The 20,594-nt window shown below is 45.0% G+C and overlaps 1 protein-coding gene across 2 annotated transcripts in view; it reads left to right on the top strand.

The window, feature by feature from the left end:
* NDUFS8 (NADH:ubiquinone oxidoreductase core subunit S8) overlaps positions 1-19,901 on the top strand; it is a 35,641-nt gene extending 15,740 nt beyond the window's left edge. For both annotated transcript variants that reach the window (XM_069232954.1, XM_069232955.1), the window contains 6 exons: positions 1,726-1,788; positions 5,061-5,123; positions 6,042-6,131; positions 8,083-8,255; positions 9,233-9,361; positions 19,633-19,901. In XM_069232954.1, coding sequence (XP_069089055.1) covers positions 1,746-1,788; positions 5,061-5,123; positions 6,042-6,131; positions 8,083-8,255; positions 9,233-9,361; positions 19,633-19,764 — 630 coding nt within the window. In that variant the 5' untranslated portion in view covers positions 1,726-1,745 and the 3' untranslated portion in view covers positions 19,765-19,901. The remainder of the gene's footprint in view (positions 1-1,725; positions 1,789-5,060; positions 5,124-6,041; positions 6,132-8,082; positions 8,256-9,232; positions 9,362-19,632) is intronic.
* The last annotated feature ends 693 nt before the right edge of the window (positions 19,902-20,594 follow it).

Genomic DNA, 20,594 nt, shown 5'->3' with positions numbered 1-20,594 from the left:
AAAAATACCGACCAATCAAGGAAGATAATCGACCAAATCCCTGCTGATTGGATCTCTCACATCATATTATCAAATCTAATGAGATCATAAGTCCATCAACCAACATACGTACCTCCAAAGTAGTAAGTCGGTTAGATTTTATAAAGCCCCAATAAAGGTGGCGACTCATTTACTCTTAATTACAAAGTTACTCACTTCAAAGCTGCTCAGTCTCCGGTAGCAAACCTACCCCACGGTGTGTTCCCGCAATAATGCAGAGAACGCTTTCGGGGACAGTTATGCCCATCAGTCTGGAAGTGAATCGGCCGGATCAGTGCCGATTGGTTGTCTCTCGTCAGCTGATCCGGTGTGATCAAGATAGATGGAGGACTCCGGCGAGCCCATGTCCGCTAATAACAATAGAAAGAGGACTCCCAAAAAGCTTGGAACGTCCAATTCGGAGTGCCAATAGTCATGGGATATTATACAGGTGGAAGCGACGATGATTGCACAGAGCCAGCAAACAGGGAATGAGGTAACACCAAAGAGGCCATGAATAGGTGCCAAGCTGCTGGCATGAACAATAAGGCTTTCACAATCATGGTAGTAACAGAAACAAAGTTACAGCAAAGAAAAGAAAAAAAAGGCCCAGGCAGCAAATTTAAGGTCCCAGTCTAGGGTCACTAATTCTCATAATTCATGTTGAAATAGAGAGTGGTTCAGGCCCATCTAGGAAATGTATATCATATTCCAACACAGTCATTGTCCTAGAGAAAAATGAGGTTTTGTCCCTGACAGCTGGATGAAAAAAATGTCTGGTATTTGGGGTTGATAAAACGGGCTGCTGGATGATTGGTGTTGAGGCTGTGGGCTGGTGGGTTCTTGACGTTGAGGGGTTTGACTGGAGGAATACTGTATTGTGAGGTTGAGTTGATGGGTGTTTGGTGTTGTTAAACCAGAGGTTTATTGACATTTAGGTGTGGGTTACTTAATGCTTGGTGTTGATGTCATGGCCAAGTGGGTGTTGCGCCTGGAGACTCGGAGGTGGGCGGGGGTAGTTTATGGTCAGGTAATATCATGGTGTGTGATTGGTGTCCAGGTGGCAGACCAACTACTAGCACTTCAAATTATGTCAACATTGAAGGCTGGCTTCTGCCAAAAGTGAACACTAAAACCTTTGGGACCTACTCTTGTAAGGACTGTTCTGCAGGCAGTGGTAAGGCTGGCTGGATTATAGTGTTCGTCTGCTACCATTCATCCTGCTGTGGAGGATGCAGACACTGCAGATTTTCTAGTAAGAGCAATGGCTGCGTTAACCGAGCTGGAGGAGACCAATTTTGACCCATCAGAATTACTTCCTTTTTCAAAGTTAATTTGGAAATGCTGTCATTGTTTCATCTCAATTCATGTGGCTGGGATGCGTCCTCTTAGAAAAGAGCTCGTATCTTAGATCTTCCAAAATTCCTTTTCTTGTTACTTTAAACCCTAATTTCCTTCCTGGTATTGAGACTTGTTTAGCAGAATTAATCACCAAATAATATTATGATGTGGATTCTACAATTATAGGTGAATAAAAGTCACAAAAATTGTGAGGAATTGTGAGGTCTGTATGCGCAGTCTAGAGGTCTGCGTTTCTGGGGCCTGTACAGCACTGTTTATGCAAGTAACTGTGTTTAGGGCCTTCTGTTCATCACTCTATGGGATGTGCCCTTTTCTTCCTAACTTTTGTTCTCATGTTTTTTCCAGGAAGCTTACCATTCGCCAACATGTCGGCTCTGCGTATCCTGGCCCTCACTGCCTCCAGGACTGGTAAGTGTTGGTCAGTTCTGTGTGGAACAGGGATACACCCCATGACATTCCCTTGTTACAGAGAGTGGAGAAGAGTGGAAACACTTAATTTGCCCCTGTACTGCCACCAGGGACAAGGTCTGGGATCTCCTTCCTTCACAGTCCTGGGAGAACAGTGACTGGTCCCAGGATGTATCATAATCTGGTACAAATACTTCAGGGTCACCAGCCTCCACCTGCCGGGGGAGGTCATGTACCAATCTAGTCTGCCACTTTCTGGTGGTGTGAGTGATTGAGAGACGAAATTGCAAAAACACTGCATTACTTTAGTTTTGTGGTCGTCCACCTTTGATTTCCCCACAGCAGTAGCAGTTTTTTTTCCCCAGAGAAATGACTCTCCACCAGTGCAGGGCTCAGCTGTGTTTTAACATTGAACATTCATGTGCCTAAACTGCCTCTCCAAGTGCTGCACTTTACATTGGATTGCTGAGTTTTATATTTATTTACTGTAAGCGTTGAGATGCCTTTTTCTTCAAAGAAGGCATGGCTTTGTTATGGAGGTCGAGCATAGGGTTTGCCTTTTCTCATTACATAGCTTTAGGTCTTCTCGGCATGTCCGTGAATTCTGAAATCTGCAGAGCCCATAATTGGATTTTTAAAACATTTTTATTTTAAAGAGGAAGCCAATGATCCGTGGTACAACATTGTCCTAAATAGAAAGATAGGTGTGCGCCCCCTGAGCAAAAATAAAAATGACCTAACTGACAGACAGCAAAGCTAACCATGGCTGCTTCACTGATCGGTGGGGTTAGGACGCAGTGGCGGGGGCGGCAGACTGGATGTCCCTCCCTTCGATCAGGCCAATGGAGAGTAACAATACTCCAAACAAAAGAACTGGTTAGTAAGAGAGACACCAGAGTCTGCAGCTGCCAGTACTGCTCTGCTCATATGTTTAGATCTGTGACACTGTTCCAGCTGCTGCCTGTTCTGAAGAGCCTTCATGCAGTAGGCAGCTTCGTATTCTGTGCTGTAACCTGGCCGTCCAGAGAAAAGATCCCACTAGAGACTCCGCAGCACAAAGGCTGTTCTCAATCTGTTTCTTAGCTCCATGCACAGCATCAGAACAAACAGATGAAGCCATTCCAGTCCACTGCAACTGAAGAACTCACTTTATTCCAGCATTCGAATATGAGTAACTTTGACTATACATAATTATTCAAATGGTGTCAAATAGGAATTGAAACGCAGTACAAAGTTAGCCTTTGTCACATCATTAGTAACCTAGGGCTACATGTACTAAAGATTGGATTTGCGACTCGCAAATTGTGAGTCAGAGCGACTCACAATTTGCGTGTCGCAAAACTTTGTTGAACAGTGTCAATGACACTGTTTGTGATTCGCAAGGGGGTTGCAAATGCCCTACCTCATGAATATTCTTGAGGTAGGTTGCGATTTGTGACCCCCTTGGGAATGGCCGCCCTCACAGGGATGGTGGCCTGCTGGGGTCAGCAGACCACCATATCTGTGACTGCTTTTAAATAAAGCAGTGTTTTTTTTTTTTTTTCTTCAAATGCAACCTCTTTTCCTTGAAGGAAAACGAGATGCATTTCAAGAACAAAATTTTCGTTTTCGTTTTCGTTTCATATTTTAACTGCACGCAGTGGTCCATAGGACCACTACCTGCTCTGCAAAACATGTTTTACTGCCATTCACAAAGGGGAAGGGGTTCCATTATGAGCCCTTCCCGTTTGCGAATGAGTTAGCACCAGTGTGACTCTGGTGCTAACTGCGATTGTTTTGCGACCGCATTCGCGGTCACAAAACAATCATACGTGGAACTGCGACTCGCAATTAGGAAGGGAACACCCCTTCCTAATTGTGACTCGCAATCCCTTTTTGCGATTCGGTAAATAGTTTACCGAATCGCAAAAATGGGTTTCTACATACCAAAGTGCATTTTGCACGTCGCAAACGGCCTGATTCGCTGTTTGCGATGTGCAAAATGCTACGTACATGTAGCCCTTAGTGCCTTTAATAATGTATAGTAAACCTATTTCCAAGGTTATAAAGAGTTATTACAGAATAACAGCACCGTTTATTAATCCAAAGATCTAATGTGTGTACTTTACACAGAAGGCGTTCAAGAAGGTCTGGTCATTAGTCTAATAAGAAACAGGCCTGGATTACAATCCAAACAAAAAACAGCCACAGAATTTATTAACGGTTCAAAATGCTGCTACCCAGGTTCAGCAATTCAAACAAGTGCTCAAAATACCCAACTCAATTGAGTAATTTAAACAGAAACTCGGAACATTACAAAGCACTGCACTTGTTTTTACTGCAGAATGCCTCCAATGAGTAAATGCATATTTTCAGTGATTACTTTTTCTTTTTTTTTTTTTAAACGCTGAACCATCCAATGATCTAAAAATGGAGAAATTCTTTCACACCCTCCCAAAAATATGGTGTCTCAATGGTGTCTCAATTAATAGCTTTTAAAGGCACCATACCAGGGCTTTGTGGAGTAAACTTTAATTTTCCCATTTACACTTTTATCTATTTTCTGAGAGCATTTACTTCTTTTTACAGCTGGTGAGTATTCTAGCAGACGAAAATCTTCCCCTCCAGTTCGTTTGTGTTCTCTTCTGTAAATTAGACGGGAAGATGCAAAGTTTAATGTTTTGTATATAGAACGCAATATGGTCTTTTCCCCCATATTGTATAACACTGGGTCCAGCTCACTTAAGGATATCGAGAGACTCCATAAGTGACCATATGTAATATGACCCAAACCCTCTAGAAGAGGTTCTGCCAAGAATGGCCCAAAGCATCCTTGCATTGGTATATCGGTACCAGTACCTGCACAGTTCTGCAGGGCGGGACAGTCTAGGCCACCTTAACACACTTACAGGTTGTTTGACCAGTGGCACTTCACGCTTTGTGGCTAAGTGACCAGAAGGATTTTTTTGTTGCAGGAGGAGCCATATACAAATACACTAAACTCCCACTTGTAGGTTTGATCCTGCAAACATGCCATACTTTAAAGACATAGCATTGATGGTACATGTTTTATCATATGCTTAACTGTTTTATAAGCTCCCCGTGTGTATAAAATGTTCGTCCCTTTCTTCTGTGTATTAAACAAGGATGTATTTAAATGGAAACAGAATTATATACACCAAATGAATTGTGATTTTGAGTGAAGCAGTGTGGACAAGTAATAATCTCAGGAGCTGGAGTCTGAGTTGCAGGGTCCCCCAGATCTCTGACTTACTCTGTTCTTCTCTCGGCAGGCCCCCCAGTCAGTACAGTTATTGCACGCCATTTCAGTGTCACGCTGCAGCGAGGATCCTACAGTGAGTATAAGTTTGAAAATCTCCGTGGCATGACAAGCATTCATGCCTGTAGACAAAAGCTCTGTTGGTAAAGGATGTGGGTTTCCACTGCCGTTTGGGATAATGTTGTGCTTCACCGCTTTGATCAATTATAGCCCCTGGCAGCTCCCTTCGCTAATCCTACTCTCTGCTAGTTGTGCATTTCTCTAGGGTTGTAGATCCATGTAGGGAGCAAGGGTGATCCTCTCCTCCCCATTCAAACTCTCTGCATGTTGACGTTTTGATCATGAGCTCTGTAGGTATAGGGTTCGTTGCTGAAGATCCTTAGTGGGTGTTTCTGGATGTGGTTACTGTTTGTGGATGAGTCATTGTCTTCCTGCTTGTGTAGGAGGACATTGTCTCCCGGCCCCTGGCTCTGCGTCTGTGTTTCCTCTTCTTCACCAGTATCACTATCCCTGTACCCCCACCCCAGGCTCCAGGCCCACACCCTTTTCTCCCTACCGTAGGTGGTCACCTTGTCCCTGTCAATACATGCCCACACCACATAGTTTTCCATATTCTTTTTTCCCTGTTATCCGCAGTCCCCAACACGTGCCACTAACCACCTTTTCCCAGAGGTGGGCGTGAGTCCTGTTACCATACAAGGAGACCTCTAGTAGGTACTTTCATACAGCACCCGCCATCTTAAAGGTTTTTTATTACCTGCATGGTTTTTGAATTAGGAGGTGGTGCCTGCGTCCTAAAGAAGGGACAGGTGCCTGTTTGACAAATAATTTCTGTGTAAAGATACACCACTGAAAGCTGGTACCAGGTACTCTGAATTGATGTTTGTACAGGTAAATGAGGCGTTACTGTTTGGGCGGGGCTGAACAAAGCTTGTAGTCGTAGCTGGGCATGTGTACTGACGTCATGTTTTTGCTTTTCTTTCCTCGCCTTCAGAGTACGTGAATGCCAGAGAGCTGCCGGATGACATGAAATCCGTCACTGACCGAGCTGCACAGACGCTACTGTGGACTGAGCTCTTCCGAGGTGCGTGACTGCTCCCTGTACAGGCTCTTAGGTAAACCTGGAGAAGGGACACCTCTTCAGAAGCAGAATTTGTGAGGGGGAGTTATTTACAGTCCCAGATCACCCGGATTCTCTTCTGTACTGACTCATCCTCTGTATGAATCGCTCCCTTTACCTGCAGTTTTGTAAACTCACCCCTGGTTTCTCTTTCTTTAAACTGACATAGAAAACAGCTGGTTCTTTACAATCTGCATGTGGGATGTGTCTACATAATGAGTGCTTACGATACACGCACACCGCAGACTACCAGTGCACTGGTGTAATTGCCAACTTAATGGTACTCCATGCTTAAAAGTGAAAAGGGTGAAAGGTACCATTACCCTTTACCACATAATTTACACAGACTTATTAGAAACTTTCATTGGTCTGCTGATCTTGGGTACAGAGGATTATAGTGCTTTGAGACAGAAGGGAGCTGTAGTCTTGAATGGCTTCCTGACATAGATTGATTTGCTCATGGCTCAAAGAGGCTTCTGTCGCTTGTTAATCTTCTGTAGAAACAGCTCTGCAGTTGCATTAATAATAGTAGTGACATACTCTAGGCCTTTGCTCCTTACACTGAATCCTGTGGAAGTGCCAGCGCTATGGAATGAGCGCCAGTATTTGCTCTTCTATGTCCAGCCCCAGATGATACTCTATTCCAGTTTCCTCTGATACTGCGCCGTGTGTAAAACTGGTGTTTTAGTCTCATCCCAGTCATTTTTTCATGTGGTTGTTTCCTGTTTCAAAGGCTTGTTTTAAAGGGGTCGAAAAGGCCCATAACTGCAGACATTATTTCAATCTAGAGTTGTACTGTCCAGGCAAGGACTGAGCTCGAACATACTTGTACTAACCCTTTCACAATGCAGGCCTGCTTTCCGATCCCAGACTAGCATCATGGCTAGGATAGAACACCAGTGTGTCTTCATCTGTGCTCCTTGAAATTAGAAACTCTCGAGGCCATGCCCACCGTATTGGAATCCACCCCTCCATTACCAATCTGTAGAGCAGTTAATCCACTCCCGGGGTGCCTGGATTGGTTCCTGTCCCTCACAGTGGTAGAGATGGGAACATGTTTTAAATCTGCTGGAGAGAGAGTGACTGTGAAAGCCTTTGTTTGGAGAGAGGAGGAGGAGGAGGAGGAGGGAGGAGGAGGAGGAGGGAGGAGGAGGAGGAGGAGGAGGAGGAGGAGGAGGAGGAGGGAGGAGGAGGAGGAGGAGGGAGGAGGAGGAGGAGGAGGAGGAGGAGGAGGAGGAGGAGGAGGAGGAGGAGGAGGAGGAGGAGGGAGGAGGAGGAGGGAGGAGGAGGAGGAGGAGGAGGAGGAGGGAGGAGGGAGGAGGGAGGAGGGAGGAGGGAGGAGGGAGGAGGGAGGAGGGAGGAGGGAGGAGGGAGGAGGGAGGAGGGAGGAGGGAGGAGGGAGGAGGGAGGAGGGAGGAGGGAGGAGGGAGGACACGCGTGCCTTGTGATGATACTAATGGTATTGTTGCTACAAGCCTTTGTATACAGAACACATTTTAATTGATCCTTGGCAGGAAAACTGGCTTGGAATTAGAGGAGCATTTAAACAAGAAATCCTTTTAAGGCTGTGGAAATATCCTATTGCTCATTGACCTTCACAGTGAACGTAAAATCTCAGGGTTCACTTTCTTCATTTGTTTTATTGTTTGTTTACCACTTGCACCATTAACTTCAGTCTCCTGTTTCCCCAGTAGCTCTTTCCTTTTGCTCTATATAGAACTTCCTCAACTTCCTTTTACCAGTGCTATCCTTTTCTGGGTGTATTCATTTTCCCTTTTGTCTATAGTTCCTTCCCCCTTCTGTCATCATCTGTTCTCCTCATATATTTCTCCCTGTCTCCTGTGTTCCTCTAATGTCATCTTGCCTTTCTTACACTTCCTTTTCCCTTATTTCTCTTATCCTTCTTTATCGTCAGGCCTGGCCATGACAATGAGTTACCTGTTCCGTGAACCTGCCACCATCAACTATCCATTTGAGAAGGGACCTTTGAGTCCGCGCTTCCGAGGTGAGCACGCCCTGCGCAGATACCCATCTGGAGAGGAGCGGTGCATTGCCTGCAAGCTATGCGAAGCCATCTGTCCTGCTCAGGTGAGGACCTGAACCTGAGAGGATCATCTAGGGTCCTTGGAACCTAAAGTTGTGAAGTCCTGGCCTACTTAAATTACCAATTAGCTTTTGCCACCAAACTGCATCTACACTCCCTAGCCCTTGATTATGCGATATGGAGCGTCAAATTCCTGAGTCGAATTTCGCTGCACACCACACAAAGTTGCCTGATGTTCTCCCCCCCACATATTTTGAGTGAAGAAACACCAGAACCGATTTTACAGGCCAGAAAATCCAGGTGCTAAAATCATATTGGGAAAGGACTACATTGCAGCCTGGACCTAGTTTCCTGTTTCCCTGTCAGTCCCACTGCTAAAGAACAAGTAGAGGCATTACATGCTGCCCTCGCAGGCTACATCATCCCACTTCTCTGTTCCCACTCCAGCCCCCCATCCCCAAAACCAGGTCCTGCACGAGTCCTCATGGACATTTATCACCTGCTTGTGGCAGGTGATGAATGCCTGTGTTAAAACCTACAGGATTGTGAATACCATGTGGAATTTCACCTGGTAGGACTGTGTTTGCACATTTACTCCCAGTTCTATGGAGCTTAACTCCTAGCGGTGTAATTGGGTACAGAGATACTGTCTGAAATCCTTTATTCTGACAACCCAGAACACCTAACCCATAATTGGGGCATAAGGCTCCAGTCTTCAGCACAGAAGTGTATGCTTCCATGACCGTGAAGAATGTGTTTTATTATCCAGTTCTCCCACTGGGGCTTGTTCTTTAAGGGCATCATTACCACTACTGTATTATTAAGTTTCAGTCTGTAAAAACCTGTATTTAATGGCTCCACGTGTCCTTTGGTCTGCGACCTGTGAGGTCTTTGCTCACTGTCCAACTCTTCTGGTGAGGTCTATGGATTTACCAAAATACACATTAAGACCTGTTCTCTAGACTCCCCTCTTCCAGACAGCAGATCTGCATTAGCATCATCCTGCTTTTTTTGTTCGCAGGCCATCACGATTGAAGCTGAGCCCAGAGCCGATGGCAGCCGCCGAACCACCCGCTACGACATAGACATGACCAAGTGTATCTACTGCGGGTTCTGTCAGGAGGCCTGTCCTGTAGATGCCATTGTGGAGGTGAGCAGTGATGTGTATATCTAACTGAGTGGAAGTGAGCTCTTTGCGCTTAGCAGTGTGGTGTGTACATCCATTCAACATGTACATTCTAGGTGTGGTTCGGTTTACCCTGTAGTTGATTACAGGAAGGCCTGAGTTAGTGTTAAGTATGGTTCAGCCTCATATCACTTGTATCCATCTGCTGCTTTGGAGCAGTTACCGTCTCAATTGAGATTGCTTTTTCCTGAATCTTAGACTTAAATACTCTGCTTGGGTAAGAAAAATCAAGGAAATATTTATTTATTTATATATTTATTTATATATATATATATATATATTCGATGGCATGTGTAGCTGCAGATACAAATGCTGTGCATAGTCCGCCATCTAGTGTGGGCTCGAAGTGTTACAAGTTGTTTTTCGTAGAAGAAGTATTTTCTCGAGTCACGGGATCGAGTGACTCCCCTCGGTGATAGTGCGCATGGGCATCGACTCCTTTGTTAGATTGTTTTCTTTCTGCCGTCGGGTTTGGACGTGTTTCCTCTCGCTCCGAGACTTTCGATTCAGAAACTTTATATTAACTTTATTTTACCATCGGTATTGTTTCGATCGTGTTTCCATCTGCAGTCGATCCGATGGTACCGTTGGGATCAAGAAAACACCTTTTCGGGCACTCGCGCCCTACTTGGGCCTGTTCAGGCCTACCATGCCATAGCCTGATGGATCGGACTCCATTTTGATTTTGTCCTCCATGCCACACAAAATTCCCTTACACTGATCAGCACATGGTATGTAATTTTTGCCTTTCTCCGGAACATCGAAAGGAAGATTGTGAAGCCTGTCGGTCGTTTGGGTTAAAAAAGCCATTGATTGTGTGACCGGAGAGCAAGGAGACTCAAAATGGTATCTAAGTATACAGAGTCCACCGACACCTTAGAAGAGGTGCAGGGCACAACCGGCTGTTTCGATTCAGGACACCGACTCCGAAGCAGATTCAGGTGAGGACAGCCAACCTATCACAGCGGCTCAGCATGTGAGTACACCTGCCCCTACACCCACTACCAAGAAATCTACTAAGGCCTTGGGTGCACCACTGCCAGAAAGCCATTGTTCCACCCAAAAGAAATTTGTCAGCGACCGACCCACGCCTGTTTTGGTGCCGGAGTCGAGCAAACAGATAAAAGGCTCCACCTCCGAGCTGAGCCGACATCCCACTCTTCGGAGTCGCTAATACAACATCCGGCTTCGGAGCTGAAATCTCAACTGGTATCCTCGGGACCGAAAAAATTAGGTACCATTTTGGAGCCAAAAAATCCTTCTACCCAGAGGAGACAGGACTTTCGAGCCGTCTAAAGCACATATCTAAGACAACTACTGAACAATCCTCCAAATTCATAAAACCATCTGAATATCAATCTGAGAACTCTGATATCCAATCAATCTTGGAAGTTTTGGACAGTAGACAAAAAAGGATACATTTATATAAGGAGATGGGAAAAATTATTGCTTCATCTCCTCCACAGACCAAAATAAAGCTGGTGTTTCAAGAGACTCTTGACACTGCTCCACCACCAGCAAAAATATTTGAAAGAAAGGAGAAGCCATCACCTCTACAGCTCTCTCCACCACATTGGCCACAGCTTTATTTTTCTCCACCACCTACTACCCCACCATAGCTGCCCTCACCATCACACTCCCACACCTACTCACAGGGAGATACAGTGGACCCCTGGATCTTTATCCTACCAAACCTTCACCACCAGAGGCTAGTACAGTTTACACTCAGGCCATTTCTAGGGCAGCTGCATACCATGGGGTTCAGATGCATGCAGAACCATTAAAGGAAGATTTTCATTTTAATACACTATCTTCCACCCACGCACGCTACCAGTGTTTACCAATGCTGCCCGGTATGCTTAGAGATGCTGAAGATATATTTAAGGAACCTGTCAAAGCTAGGGTTTTAACCCCAGGAATAGATAAAAAATATAAGCCTGCACCAACCGACCCTGTCTACATTTCCCAACAAGTACCACCAGACTCTATTGTAGTTAGTGCTGCAAGGACAAGGGCCAATAGCCAGTCTTCAGGGGATACTCCTCCCCCTGACAAAGAAAGTAGGAAGCTTGATGCTGCGCGTAAAACAGTAGCAACACAAGCAGCTAACCAATGGCGTATTGCCAATTCCCAAGCTCTGTTTGCAAGGTATGACAGGGCACACTGGGATGAAATGCAAGAATTCTTGCAATACTTACCCAAAGAGCATCAGAAGAGAGCACAACAAATTGTTGAACAGGGACAAGCAAACACTAATAATCAAATTAGATCTGCCCTTGACGCAGCTGATGCTGCAGCTGGAAGTATCCACACTAGCATAACAATTCGTAGACATGCATTGCCAAGAACCTCCGGGTTTAAACCCGAAATCAAACAGGCAGTGCTTAACATGCCTTTCGATAAAGAACATCTATTCGGACCTGAAGTAGATACAACTATCTCAAAACTCAGAAAGGATTCTGACACTGCAAAAGCCATGGAAGCCCTATAACACCACACCTTTTCGGGGTTCCTTTTGCAAACAACAAACTACAGAGGCTTCCACCTCCCATCCCAAACAAACGCAGTAATATTATCCTAGAGGGTCATTTAGAGGCTCTTACAGAGGCCAACACTTTCGAGCCAGAGGAAAGTTTAATACCTCAAAGTGTCACCACTCCCACAAAACAATGATTTCCTCAACATCCCATAATCCCACACGTCTCCTGTGGGAGGAAGACTGCAACAATTCCACTCTCACTGGCAAAACATCACCGCAGATCAGTGGGTACTTTCAATTATCTGCAATGCTTACTGCCTAGAACTCAATTCTACTCCACCAAACATTCCCCCTCGTTATCACAGACTATCTCCAGAACACAATGTTCTGCTAAAAGAAGAGGTACAATCTCTATTACTGAAAGGAGCAATAGAAAGGGTTCCAATATCACAACAGGGAACTGGAGTATACTCACTATATTTGCTTATACCAAAAAAGGATGGTACTCTCAGCCCCATCCTAGATCTCAGACCTCTAAATCTATACATCCTGTCTGAACACTTTCACATGGTCACTCTACAGGATATAATTCCCCTACTACAAAAACACGATTACATGACTGCTTTAGATCTCAAAGATGCTTACTTCCATATTCCCATATATCCAGCTCACCGCACATACCTAAGATTTGTAATAGCGGGCAAACATTACCAATTCAAGGTACTTCCCTTCGGCATAACAGCTCCAAGGGGTTTCACAAAATGTCTAGCTGTAGAAGCAGCTCACCTCAGAAGACAGCACATACATGTATTCCCTTACCTAGACGACTGGCTAATAAAAATCAAGCAATATTCTACAGTGCCAACAACACACTCAATGCACAATAGATACCCTACACACATTAGGGTTCACAATCAATTACCAAAAATCTCATCTTCAACCAGCACAGGTTCAACCTTACCTAGGTGTAATTCTCAATACTCAAAAAGCATTAGCTTACCCAAATCCACAAAGGATACAGGCTTTTCAAATCCTCATATCACAAATACAGCCCAATCAGAATTACACAGTAAGATTTATTATGAAACTATTGGGAAATGATGGCATCATGCATAGCAATAGTACCGCATGCAAGACTAAACATGAGACCCCTGCAACAGTGTCTCACAACAATGGTCTCAAGGACCGGGTCAGTTACAGGATCTAGTGTTGTCAGACCGCCAAACATACAAATCTCTGCAATGGTGGAATCACAACTTAACAAAAGTGCGGTCCTTTCAGGACCGTGTGCCACAGACCATAATAACAACAGATGCATCAATGACGGGTTGGGGAACTCATCTCAACAACCTAACCATACAATGGGAAGGGAATGCAATGCAATTAACTTATCACATAGACCATTTAGACTTGTTAGCTGTGTTCCTGGCCCTAAAAGCTTTTCAACCTCAGATCAGGCACAAAACAGTCCTGATAAAAACAGACAATATGACAACAGTGTATTATCTGAAGAAACGGGGGGGGGGGGGAACACACTCCTCCCAATTGTCCCTTCTAGCCCAAACAATATGGAAATGGGCAATTCACAATCAGATTTACTTGCTAGCAGGATCTATATCCAGGGATACACAAACACTTAGCAGACCTACTAAGCAGGACACAGCAACAAATACATGAATGGGAAATTCACTCACAAGTTGTTCAACAGTACTTTCAAATGTGGGAACGCCAGACATAGACCTTTTCGCAAGAAGCTGAAATGCAAAATGCCGAAACTTCGAATCCAGACACCCACACCCTCTGTCCAAGGGGAATGTACTATGGATCAACTGGTCAGGGATATTTGCTTACGCTTTTCCCCGTCTCCCATTAATTCCATTTCTGGTCAACAAACTGCATCACACCTCTCTCACCATGATACTCATAGCTCCCACGTGGGCACGCCAACACTGGTTCACAACACTTCTGGATCTGTCAGTAGTACCCCATCACAAACTTCCAAACAGACCAGATCTGTTAACACAGAACAATGGTCAAATCAGGCATCCCAATCCCAGTGTACTCAACTTAGCGATTTGACTCCTGAAGTCATGAAGTTTGGATATTTACAACTTCCATTAGAATGTATGGACGTTCTAAAACAAGCACGCAAACCAACAACTAGACAATGCTATGCAAAGAAGTGGAAACAGTTTGTTTACTACTGTCAACCCAAAAATATAGATCCACTTAAAGCATCAATACAAGATATTGCATGTTACCTGCTTTATGTACCAAAAGCAAATGTATCTTTTTCCTCTATTGAGATCCATCTCGCAGCTACATCAGGGTACTTACAAACCATACAACATACTTTTCTCTTCAGAGTCCCTGTCATAAAAGCCTTTATGGAAGGACTTAAACGTATTATTCCACCAAGAACTCCACCAGTTCCTGCATGGAATCTCAATATTGTACTCATAAGATTAATGGGACCACCATTCGAACCCATGCATTCATGTGAAATTCAATTTCTTACATGGAAAGTTGCTCTCTTAGTAGCAATTACTTAATTAAGAAGAGTGAGTAAAATACAAGCATTCACTCTAGAAGAACCATTTGTCCAAGTACACAAACATAAAGTTGTACTTAGGACAAATCCCAAATTTTTGCCAAAAGTAGTTTCTCCTTTTCACATTAATCAATCAGTGGAATTGCCAGTCTTCTTTCCACAGCTAGATTCAACTGCTGAAAGAGCTCTTCACACTTTTGACCTTAAAAGAGCTCTAATGTACTATGTTGTCAGAACAAAAGAGTTTAGAAAAACTAAACAGCTCTTTGTTGCTTTCCAACAACCACATAAAGGTAATCCCATCTCAAAACATGGATTAGCTAGATGGATTGTGAGATGTATTTAAACATGTTACATTGAAGAAAAATGCAACTTTTGATAACTCCTAAAGTACATTCCACTAGGAAAGAAGGTGCTTCTATGGTAGTTTTAGGAAACATACCAATGGCAGACATATGCAAATCTGCCACATGGTCCACACCACCTATATTCACAAAGCATTACTGTGTGGATGTATTATCAAAGCAACATGCCAGTGTTGTTGAAGCAGTACTTAAACACTATTTCAAACCACTTCAACCCCTACAGGCTAGCCACCGCTTTATTGGGAGAAGGAATGCTTTTTAGTCTATGCACAGCATGTGTATTTGCAGCTACACATGCCATTGAACGGAAAATGTCACTTACCCAGTGTACATCTGTTCGTGGCATGTGGTGCTGCAGATTCACATGCGCCCTTCTAGTCGTTGCAGTACTTATTTGTACATATGTGTATATATACTTACGTTTGCATGGACATAGTATTTACTTATTACATTTAGTTGTACATTTACATCTTTTCACTCTATCACTCCTTCCTAAAACCTTCTGCGGGAAAACAATCTAACAAAGGAGTCGATGCCCATGCGCACTATCACCGAGAGGAGGAGTCACTCGATCCTGTGACTCGAGAAAAGACTTCTTCAAAGAAAAACAACTTGTAACACTCCAAGCCCAGCACTAGATGGCGGACTATGCACAGCATGTGCATCTGCTGCACTACATGCCACGAACAGATTTACACTGGGTAAGTGACATTTTCCATATATATATATATAAAATATATTTTTTAAAATTCTCTCAATATGCAGACGTCCTCAATGGAAAAAAGGTACACTGTCCCTTTGAATCTGAAACTAAAAGCAGTAGTATAATGCCCTGCTTTGAGGCACCCACCCCAACTCCAATCTCTCAATAGTTCGATTCCTGAACAGTCCTCTTGTATCTTCATTAAAGCCTAATTTCTTTTAGACTCCATTCCTCTCCCTCCACTACACACTGAGTTCTACGTTTTTCAATGTATTTTATTCTTCCACTCTTGGTTTTAGACTAATCACGTTCTTTGACTGCTTAGCTATTCTAAGAGGGCATCAAAAGCGGTGCTGTGTCTCATAGTCGCGTAGACATCCTAAGCCTCAGTTTTAACTAGTGTAGAGACATGGCCTCCAACCACGCACACCCGAGCAGTCTCTTGCCATTGCTTGTTTATTTTAACCTTCAAGACCAGAGTGGCAAGGCCATGATGGTAAAATGGCTAGGCGCTACTTGTTACCAGCATGTCCTTTATCTTTCTGGCGGGCCCTGTAGGGCCTCCTCGTGGAAGCCATAGCTAGTCAAATCAAATCAAATCATTAACATTTATAAAGCGCGCTACTCACCCATGCGGGTCTCAAGGCGCTAGGGGGAAGGGGGTTACTGCTGCTCGAAGAGCCAGGTCTTGAGGAGTCTCCGGAATACGGAGTGGTCCTGGGTGGTCCTGAGGCTGGTGGGGAGGGTGTTCCAAGTCTTGGCCGCCAGGTAGGAGAAGGACCTCCCACCCGCTGTGGAGCGGCGGATGCGAGGGACAGCGGCGAGAGCGAGGCTGGTGGAACGGAGGAGACGGGTGGGGGTGTAGAAGTTGAGGCGTCGGTTGAGGTATTCTGGTCCCTTGTTGTGGAGGGCTTTGTGTGCGTGGGTGAAGAGACGGAAGGTGATCCTTTTGCTGACTGGGAGCCAATGCAGGTGTCTCAGGTGGGCGGAGATGTGGCTGTTGCGGGGTATGTCGAGGATGAGGCGGGCGGAAGCGTTTTGAATACGTTGCAGACGTTTCTGGAGTTTTGCGGTGGTCCCAGCATAAAGGGTGTTGCCGTAGTCCAGGCGGCTCGTGACGAGGGCGTGGGTCACGGTCTTTCTGGTGTCGGCGGGTATCCAGCGGAAGATCTTGCGGAGCATGCGGAGGGTGAGGAAGCAGGAGGAGGACACGGCGTTGACTTGTTTGGTCATGGTGAGAAGAGGGTCCAAGATGAAGCCAAGGTTGCGGGCGTGGTCTGAGGGGGTCGGTGCGTTGCCAAGGGCTAGTGAATGACATATTGGGGCTGCCTGTAGCCTCCTTGATTTCTCTGCCTCCGCGTATCCTCACTCACCACCCCTCCCAACCCACTCACCCAGCTGCACTGTCATAAATGCATGGGATTCTCAAGAGCAGATAACCTTGTAAGTCTTGGAACTACTTTTCTTGGGGTGCACAGACTGCCTTCAGTTAAGGAGAAATCCCCAGTAATCCCTTTTGCCAAGAACAGAGGGTGCTAGCAAACCCAGGGGAGGTAATCCTAAAGAGTGCCTGGTAACTTCGTGTGTGGATGTCAAGTGGAGCTGGGAAGGTTGAGCCCAAGGAAATGGGGCATTGGATGGCCAGTCGCAGCTGGTGTAGGTGCAAAGGGGTGGGATAAGGGATGCACAAAACAGAAACAGTAAAAAAAAATACTTATCTGCCAATCTCCACTCATCAGGCACAGGCTCGAGCCTGCCCTGTGGCCAATCCTAATGCTGCTCTCATGCTGCTGGCAGCATGAGTAAAGCGTCCAGATTGGCCTGAACGCCTGCAGGTTGCTCTCCAAGGCAGACTGGGAGCCTGTGTCTGCTGTCTCCAACCTAGCAACACAGGACGGGTTGGAGAGAGTTCAGTGAGTGGTGTGCACTTCCCTCAGTGTGCATGTGGGTTAGGCCGGCCGGCCCCGGACGGGCAAACCCACATGCACACTGAGGGGAGTGCACACCACTCCCACTCCCTGCTTGTCATACCCAATTGCCCCGCCCCCTTTAAATATAAAACGATGATAAACCTGGTTTGTTATTGTTTTATTTTGCAGGTTTTGCACCTGCTTCTGCTGGCGGGGGCGAGGCTAAGGGGGGTGCTTCTCCTCCGCCATAGCGGAGGAGCTGCCGCTGTGGGTGGCTGCCGTTAGTTCACAGTTGGTTGTCCACACTGTCACCCACACTGCTTTCTTTCTTCACCACCTGTCTGTGTTAGCACCAGACAGTTAGCACTGCCATTCCTTTCTGGTCTAGCAGGTGTTTATTGGGGCAGAGAGAGGAAACCTGTTGACTCATTAGCAGTTTCTCTACCTCCATCCCCCGCCTTGTAATTGGTGCATTGAGATTAACACCTTCTCCTATCAAGGTCTAAGTAGAGGACTAATTGTACTTCCTGCTTTATCAGGTGAACAAAGATTTCCTCATTGCAGTGTCATACATAAGGAGAGAGGAAGAGTTCGTGAAACCTGCAAGATAAACTTGTCTATTTATTAGTGAGAACCGAGTTTAGATATTTTATCAATGGAACTTCTTGGGGCCCTAGAAAGCCGCTGGTGACCAGTGATGTGGTAGGATGGAGCAGATTCTGCATTAAGCCAAGTAACAGCGCCCTAATCCGCAGTTCGACTTCAGTATTGCCCCAGTCTGTGACCAGGTTGTAGTGCCACTCGTCATAGAAGGTAATTGATAGTGAAGCATTCGTCCTTGAGATGTTCCTTGTCATACTGTGCGACATTGTGACTACAATCAATGTTGAGGTAACCCCAAACATCAGTCTAGTCCCCTGACATCCACATCACCAAGGAAATAGTCACGCTTTTTCAGCCATACATTACTTTCTAAATTACCCATCAGAGGCTCAGAGTCAGAAAAGAAGGTGCTTCATACAAGGGGTTCCAGGCACATAGTGGTAAAGCCACCTCACTGGAGGTCTGAGTAGCTGAGAAACCTTAAGGGACGTAATATTATTTAACCATTGTCAGAACGCACTCATGCTGGCAGATTAGCTACATCAGTGCCAAATGTAAACATTTAAACCCGGCTTCTACAGAAGATACGTTTTTGTGTTTCCTTATTTCCGGAAGCGAGTCGCTGACCATCCTAGCACTACAGTATAAGTGCAGCCATATTAAAGACCCTTCACATTTGAGACCCTCAAGGCTGCTTTAGACCTGGTCCCTATGCTTTTTAGCCCCAGTTATGTATCTATGTTCTGCATAAAGGGCACTGCTTCTGCACCACCCTTTTTACAGGAATCCTGTCTGCACATTTTGGCACTTGAAACGCACAGAAAACTCTTCAAATGTACAGTCTACAGCAGCACATCTAATTAAAACTTTTCCAACTGAAATCTGCCCTGGAGTAGTCTCACTCATGTTAAAAACATTTACATTACACCGGCGATCTTAAAGCACTGTTTTTAGGGCACAAGGCGAAGCTATTTTCCTAAAATATCATCTAGAGCATATTTGATTTTTGGGGCTGACTTGGAGAGAGGATGTTTCGTACAGCAGACCCTACGAAGAGAAAAGCTTTACCCTAAACGATAATTGCATATTGAAAAATGATCGTTAGATCAGCGGATTATAGCAAATGCTGGCTGAAAACAGACCAAATAAATCTATAGCCAAAGAAAGTTGGGACTAGTCTTATAAAAGCATGAGAGATATTAAGAGATATTGAAAGAAAACTATATACTCACAGTAGGCAGTATACTTCAAGTTACGGCTATGTTTATGAAATCTAGAGACGAGACAGATCACGGTCTCAGAAGAGCCACAGGATTTGGCATTGGATCAATTTTGTCAAACTAGTGGTACGGCATTCTGTCTAACCACACTCAACCAAGACCTGTTTTTAACACCCCTTAGGTTTAGAAACTGGCCTTCATCAAACAGGCAAGGGGTGATGTCCTCCTTTGCTGTGTTTTATTCTTCATCTATGCATCCTTTTTTGGTTCCATAGTAGCGTGCCACTCACCGAAAAGCACTTCAACGCCTTGTCAGGGGTAGTAAGTGCTATATAAATAGAATTACAATGTGCTAGGCAGTAAAGCTGAAAGTGTAATGCATGTCCCCCTCTCTTCTCCTTCAGGGACCCAACTTTGAATTCTCCACAGAGACTCACGAAGAACTGCTCTACAACAAAGAGAAGCTTCTGAACAACGGAGACAAGTGGGAGGCGGAGATTGGCGCCAACCTGCAGGCTGACTTCCTGTACCGGTGACCCCCAGCCCCCTCTCCGGGGTCTGCCACTGTCGCCCTGCTCTCTGCGTATGCCATCACTTCTGCAACATCGTCTGCCTGATTTAAATATTTGCTGTATTTAATTGAGTCCTTTAAAAAATAAAAAGTTTGGAGTAAGTGGCCTGTGACCTCCAATTCTATACTCCCTGGGCGCCCACATCAAGCGCAGAACTGCCATCTTCTTGGCCCGATGAGGCACGTTCAGGGTGCACTAGCTGCCACAAGCCCTGCTGGTTTGATTGCTACAACCCTCTTGCTTGGAGGACTGCTATGGTAACCTTATGCTGGGGAGTGTCAAGAAAGTCAGTCACTTGCATGTTTTGTTTCTCCTCATCTTAAGTAGGTTTTCTTGGGCATAACGAGGTATTGTTATATTTTCAAGTTGCCAGTTTTGCATGGTGTGGTCGTGTCTCCAGTAAGGCAGCATACTTTGTTGTGAAATGCTGAGAATGTGTTTTTCATAGGTTTTTATAGCAGTGGAGAGTGGCGTGGAGGCCAGAGTACAAGGGATGGTGAACCTGCGATTATAGACCACAGAGGTGTGACCTGCATCTTGGATCCGTTCAATAAATTGGTCCTGGTGGATGGAGAGTGAGCTGTGTTTTTGGTTATTCTTATTATAGTGCTGTTACCAACTAGCACTGTTGTACAGAATGCATTAGAGTAATTGTCTTTCCTTTACCACACAGCATATATTGGGCTTTCTAACTGCATTTTTAGAAGAAGTGATTTAAACATTGAAATTTGGTGGGCATTGATTTGGAGCTAAAAAGGGAAGGCATTCACGTGGTAGAGAGGGCCCGCTCCAGA

The sequence above is a fragment of the Pleurodeles waltl genome, chromosome 4_2 (assembly GCF_031143425.1).
Source record: "Pleurodeles waltl isolate 20211129_DDA chromosome 4_2, aPleWal1.hap1.20221129, whole genome shotgun sequence".
Taxonomy (NCBI): domain Eukaryota; kingdom Metazoa; phylum Chordata; class Amphibia; order Caudata; family Salamandridae; genus Pleurodeles; species Pleurodeles waltl.
The sequence above is the reverse complement of the archived record's forward strand: the minus strand, read 5'-3'. Positions and strand labels throughout refer to the sequence as shown.